The 6,264-nt window shown below is 43.8% G+C and overlaps 1 protein-coding gene across 2 annotated transcripts in view; it reads right to left on the bottom strand.

Moving 5' to 3' along the window:
- Positions 1 to 6,264, bottom strand: part of znrf2b (zinc and ring finger 2b) — a 51,133-nt gene that overhangs the window by 17,264 nt on the left and 27,605 nt on the right. For both annotated transcript variants that reach the window (XR_312055.1, XM_005745732.1), the window contains exon 2: positions 1,374 to 1,469. Coding sequence is in view for 1 of the 2 variants with exons in the window: in XM_005745732.1 (XP_005745789.1) it covers positions 1,374 to 1,469 (96 nt within the window). In the remaining variant the exon portion in view is untranslated. The remainder of the gene's footprint in view (positions 1 to 1,373; positions 1,470 to 6,264) is intronic.

Here is a 6,264-nt window from a genome sequence, read left to right as displayed (position 1 = left end):
CAGATCCTTTTATTTAGCAAAACTGTGATTAATAGTTAAATATTATTGCTGAGGGGCACAGACAGGACTCCGCACGCACACACACATAAAAAAATAAATAAATAATTTTTTAAAAAGTTGCCTCAACAAAAGGGCACTTTGGGCACCCATCAGGAAAGGGGCGGGTGCTCAAGCCCCTCTAGCCCCCCCCTCTGCACGTGCTTGCAGACAGTAGAATGATCCGGTACGGTAAGTTGGCTGCTAAGTTGTCAAAAGTTGTTAGGCAGTGAGCGTGCTTTGTCAGTGTCACAGTCAGAGCCACCCCTTAGTCATTATATCTGCTGTCAAAACACCGAGACGGCTGATAACGCTCAGGCCAAGGCTTTAAAAACAGGTCTTCACTGACCAGCAGGTAAAATCATGGTGCCTACTTGCATCTTCTAAAATACTCATGAGGCCATAGATCATCTATTATACTGAGCTCTAGGTAGAAACAGAATGTGGCAGAGGCTGAAAAACTGGGCTCAGCCTCAGACGTTAAACGAGGAGCTCAAACACGCACAGGGAACTTGGACGTGGGAGTCATTTAACACACAGAATCTGCTGTAACTACACAACAAACAGGCACGGTTAAACTCAGTTCAAGGCACTTTTGTCTACTTTCAGATTTCCCCTTATTTTGCCTGTACATTGAAGGTAGCCATGAGATTCTATAAAATGGCCTAAACACTCACTGCAGAGCAAATACATGTTTTGATACGACGGTTTTGTGTGCTGAAACTCCAGTGTGAAATCCAAAAGGCTGCCTGCCCAGAAATAGGATGTGTCTACTAAGAACAAGGGTGTCCAACTCCAGGCCTCACAGGCCGGTGTCCTGCAGGTTTTAGATCTCACCCTGGGTCAGCACTCCTGAGTCAAAAGATTAGTTCATTTCCAGGCCTCTGGAGAACTTCAAGACATGTTGAGGAGGTGATTTAGCCATTTAGATCAGCTGTGTTGGACCAAGGACACGTCTAAAACCTGCAGGACACCGGCCTGCGAGGCCTGGAGTTGGACACCCTTGTTCTTAGTAGACACATCCCATTTCTGGGCAGGCAGCCTTTTGGATTTGTCCTTGATCCAACACAGCTGATCTAAATGGCTAAATGACCTCCTCAACATGTCTTGAAGTTCTCCAGAGGCCTGGGAATGAACTAATCTTTTGACTCAGGAGTGCTGACCCAGGGTGAGATCTAAAACCTGCAGGACACCGGCCTGTGAGGCCTGGAGTTGGACACCCCTGACTTAGACCCTTCATAACTGCTTGTTCTTCTTATCTAGGGGAATTTTGCATTCAGCTACAGCATACTTTCAAATGCTAGTATATGTTGTAAAGGCAATAAAGGAAGTCCTACCATTGTATGTCACTCTGGGTTTAGTTAAACACAACACAAGGTGAAGATCCATCTCATCTGAGGCCAAAAACTTGGAGCACACAGGGCACTTGAAGCCTGGAAGAGAGAAAGACACCAGCAGTGAGTAAAACATGGAAGGTGGAAGATGAGAAAAAACGAATGTGCAACAGCATTAAAGTGGCAAACACTGAGTCTTTTCTTCTCTCCTCACTCAGCACAAGTTGGTGATGTGTTGTTGCATTTCATTTCCACTTTGCCCAGTGCTGTGAAAGAGACTGCAAACACTCTTTTTCTGCCCAGACTGAGTAGAATGCATTGCTACAGCCAGTTCTTGACTTTACTGCAAAGAAAGCTGCACTAGCAGAAGATTTCACCTAATAACGCATCACCAGACACGTTTCTGCACTAGATGACCAGTGTGTTAGAGCACACTGTGATGGTCGGTTGTTTTCATTCACTGCTAGTTTTCATTACATCACTGCTCCCACCCAGGATTTAGTCCAACCTAAATTATTGCACAGACATACAGACATCACTGTTAGACTTTTACAGATATTTAAAGGCCATCCTTTACAAACACAGTAATAATACTGAGTTGTGGGAGTGACCTGTTTTTTTCTTGTTATTGCTTTTCAGTTGTGGTACCAGAATGCTGCAGCATCATATTGTGGATGTATGAGTGCTGTTTATCTTTCTCTGAAAACAGAAACAAAGGTTTGATAAGACTGAAGTTTCCTGGCGCGAACACTAAAGCGGTAAGCTGAGAGGAACAGAAATGCTATTTAGAGCTCAGGAGAAAAGCACAGTTACTGTAGGTGATAACTCAACAGATAAATGAGTCGCAAGAGCCACACATGTATTTCAGTAATAACCCCCACTTAATAATAATAATAATAATAATCATCATAATAATATTGATGGAACAAAACACTATTTGAAATAGCGAGGCCAATTGTTTGTTTGAGCCATGCACCGAAGACATTTGAGTGTGAGATTAAAGGATGTACACGAGGAAAGAGTTGCTTTGCGTCACTTTGTGTGATTGGGTGAATGAGGCATGTTGTATACGGTGCTTTGAGTAGAGTAGAAAAGCGCTTTATAAGAATCAGCCCATTTACGATACGAGATTGTTTAATTATTAAGTAGCCCTAAATATCTATTCTCAGGTTAAACTGTGGCTTTCACATGTGACGACGGCATTTGTAATTAAAAAGGGCAGCAAGGTGAGAGAAAAGCTAAAGCTGTGCTGGACTTGCAGCCCTGCTCTGTTTCCCCCAGTGTGAATGTAACACCAACGGAAGTTCAACTGAAGATTGGCTAAACTTCTGTGTCACATGGCACCATGAGATAAGATGGTGCAGAATCAAAGAAATGTTTCTTTATCCATGAAAGTGGTTACATGGTGGCTTGGCAAAAAGCCAAAGGCCTATTAGGAAATATATATAATTCCCCTCTTGCCCTCTTCAAGCTCGGGTCCTCTACCAGAGGCCTGGGAGTTTGGGGGTCCTGCGCAGTATCTTAGCTGTTCCCAGGACTGCGCTCTTCTGGACAGAGATCTCACATGTTATTCCAGGGATCTGCTGAAGCCACTCGCCCAGCCTGAGGGTCACTACCCCGAGTTCTCCGATTACCACGGGGACCACTGTCACCTTCATCCTCCACATCTTCTCGGGTTCTTCTGTCAGCCCTTGGTATACAGGACTTTCCTAACTCTCTGCAGGTATTTGGTGGTTGCAGCTTTCCTAGCAGCCTGTTCGTGGTTCCCATTTGCCTGTGGGATTCCCAGGTACTTGTAGCTGTCCTCAGTGTCTGCAATGTTGCCTTCTGGTAGTTCGATCCCCTCACTTCTGCCTACCTTTCCTCGCTTTGTTACCATCCAACTACACTTCTCCAGTGTGAATGACATCAAATGCCATTGCTGTAGGTCCTAGTGGTGTGCATGCGGGAATCGATGTCTCGGGTATGGGCAGCTTGCAGGTTCCCTTAGTACTGCCTTGCTCTTGGCCTCTAGTCTCCTTCTCCGTGGGGGGTACTCCTCCTTGTGGCTGTTCATCTTGTAGCCATTCATCACTGCTGCCATAGTGTAGATCAGCTGATTAGTCTCAGTGATGGTCGCAGTAAGGATTGTCCGTGATGCTGCATTCACATCTTCTAGTAGACCTTCAGAGAGTACGTCACGTAGCCTTGGTAATTGGCTACGGAGGGTCCAGGCTTCCAGCTTCGCCATGAGCCTATCTTTCAGTACTTGGGACTTGGTACCCAATCTCGAGTGGGGGTGATATTATCACTCCCCCTAACCTGATGTCCTTGCTCCCCCTTGCTGTAGCATTTGTGTTGCCCCTCAATGATCTGAATGTTGGAACACAGTGTTTTGCGGTCGGTCTCTGGGCACAGAAGATTCCAGAGTTGATGGGATTATTTTTATGTGGTGTATACAAATGCCAGGTGACTTCTGCTGCAATCAAACTTCCCCTCTGGGACAAATAAAAGTCATTTATGTGCAATATGTGAACTGTGTAGCAGTGACAGCAGTGTTTACACACAGACAGCCATGGATTCAATCACTAAATGTATTAATAAATGATTAATCAGAGACAGTTGGAGGCAGATAATTACATAAATTATGCTGCATACTGTACATCACACTCCCCACATCCAGTAATTATCCCTTTGTTCCGACGTCCATCACAATCTTGCTGTCACAATCTCAGCGGAGACAGCAAATTCTGCAGTTTCCTGTCACATTGCAGATTTCCTCCTCCACTATCCATCAGCAGTTCTGCAGCAGGGGGCAGAGTGTGACATATCACAGCCAGGTGTGTGTGTGTTTGGAGCTTCCTACAATGTTAAAATCTGTCCAAAGGATAAATGGATTAAGGCAGGCAAAAAAGAACACTGTTTGCCTGACCTCACAACACATGCACAGTGTCATCTTTTAAGACCTGCTGGCCATATGCTGACAATTAGGCATGTACAGTCTAGGTGTGTCTATCTGAAATGGAGAAATGCGGATGGATCCAGCTCTGCACGGCTCCACCGCTCATTCTGAAAAATGCTCAAAGCCCGAGCTGAGCCCTCCCTGTGAGGCTGCGATGACTCATCCGCTATTCTATATGGGCTGCTCTCTCCACTACATTAAATTGCTGCACATGTCCTCGTGCGTGTCTTTCTGAGGTCATACCTGCTGTTGGCCGCATTAAAACTCTCAAACAATATGCCTCCTAGTATGAGTCGCACACACTGAAATAATGACATGAGTGTTATTTATAACCCCGTCCGATCTGCATCTTTTACTTTCCTGTAAAGTGCTGCAGTCACCAAAGTCACATGATGTGAAACATCTGTTTCCTCCAGATAGGAAGTTTGAAATTTCTGAATTCCCCAAAACAAACCAGAAGAGAAGTAGAATTTACATATATATATGTATATATGAAGAATCATCATCATCATTCAGATAAAAGGGTGTAAAACAGCTCTAACACGTTGTTTCTGCGTGCTGCTCCTGCTTAAAGCCACAACACTGCTGTAATACGGATGCCTGTAAATGTTAGTTTGTATGCTTTTTTCTTTCACTATCGTACGATATGTTTGGGGAAACTGTTCGACTGCTTTCTCTGATGAAACCCTCAAACTTCAGCTACTTTTCCTCTTTAGTTCAAATAAGACTGGATGACTTTGATCTTGAACACCCCCCACCCACTGTGAAACATTTTACAGTGGACCCATTAGGCTTTACCTTTTTTGTTACTTTCACAGAGGTGGTTGTTCATATTAAACATGGCAACATTTCAAATAATAAAGCCAGTGTACAATAATCCCTGTGAGCTCAGGCTTCACTGTTTTTTCTACTCTTGACTCTCTGTGATGTCAGAGAGAGGATAGCCTTAATCAGCTTTGTGTATCTTCTGTTATAAAGTCCTGATCTATTACTAGTGTTTATTTAAAAGGTTGCATTTGTCACTGTGAGGAAGCTGCTTTATATTTAAGGCAACATCAGGCTTGACAGAAAAAATGCTCAAATAACTTTAAATAAATCCACCCAAGAGTCTTTATTTTCTGAATTTGTGCATTTACCTTATTGACTTAATAGATTTGCTCTTGTGTTATCACAGCTCAGTGTTTCTCCTGTAGCTGCTCTCCCTCATGTATGTGAGGTGAAATATGCCAGGTGAGGTCAAAAACCGACCAAATGTTAAGTTACGCTGGCTGCAGTTAAGGTGTTGTCAGAGCTTTGCAGTTGTGTCATTTGACTTGACCACAAACATACAGTGTCTTGCAAAAGTATTGGGCCCCCTTGAACTTTCCCACATTTTGTCTCATTACAGCCACAAACATGAATCAATGTTATTGGAATTCCACGTGAAAGACCAACACAAAGTGGTGCACACGTGAGAAGTGGAACAAAAATCAGACATGATTCCAAACATTTTTTACAAATAAATAACTGCAAAGTGGGGTGTGTGTAATTATTCAGCCCCTGAGTCGATACTTTGTAGAACCACCTTTTGCTGCAGTTCCAGCTGCCAGTCTTTTAGGGTCTGTCTCTACCAGCTTTGCACATCTACAGACTGAAATCTTTGCCCATTCTTCTTTGCAAAACAGCTCCAGCTCAGTCAGATTAGATGGGCAGTGTTTGTGAACAGCAGTTTTCAGATCTTGCCACTAGGGCTGCCACGATTAGTCGACTAGTCACGATTACGTCGACTATCAAAATCGTCGACGACTGATTTAATTGTCGACGCGTCGTTTGAAGCTTTGTGATCCCAAAAGACGCAGGAATAAGTAGCAGGATTTAAGAGTGTAATAACGGACTGAAACAGAAGATGGCAGCACTGCATGTACAAGGATGCCAGCTGCTGTTAAACACCAAAGAAGAAGAAGCAGCTGTGTC

This window comes from Pundamilia nyererei, unplaced genomic scaffold (assembly GCF_000239375.1).
Source record: "Pundamilia nyererei isolate P.nyererei 1_Seehausen unplaced genomic scaffold, PunNye1.0 scaffold00164, whole genome shotgun sequence".
In the NCBI taxonomy this organism is placed as follows: domain Eukaryota; kingdom Metazoa; phylum Chordata; class Actinopteri; order Cichliformes; family Cichlidae; genus Pundamilia; species Pundamilia nyererei.
Note: the sequence above shows the minus strand (reverse complement) of the source record. Positions and strands in the feature narration are given on the sequence as shown.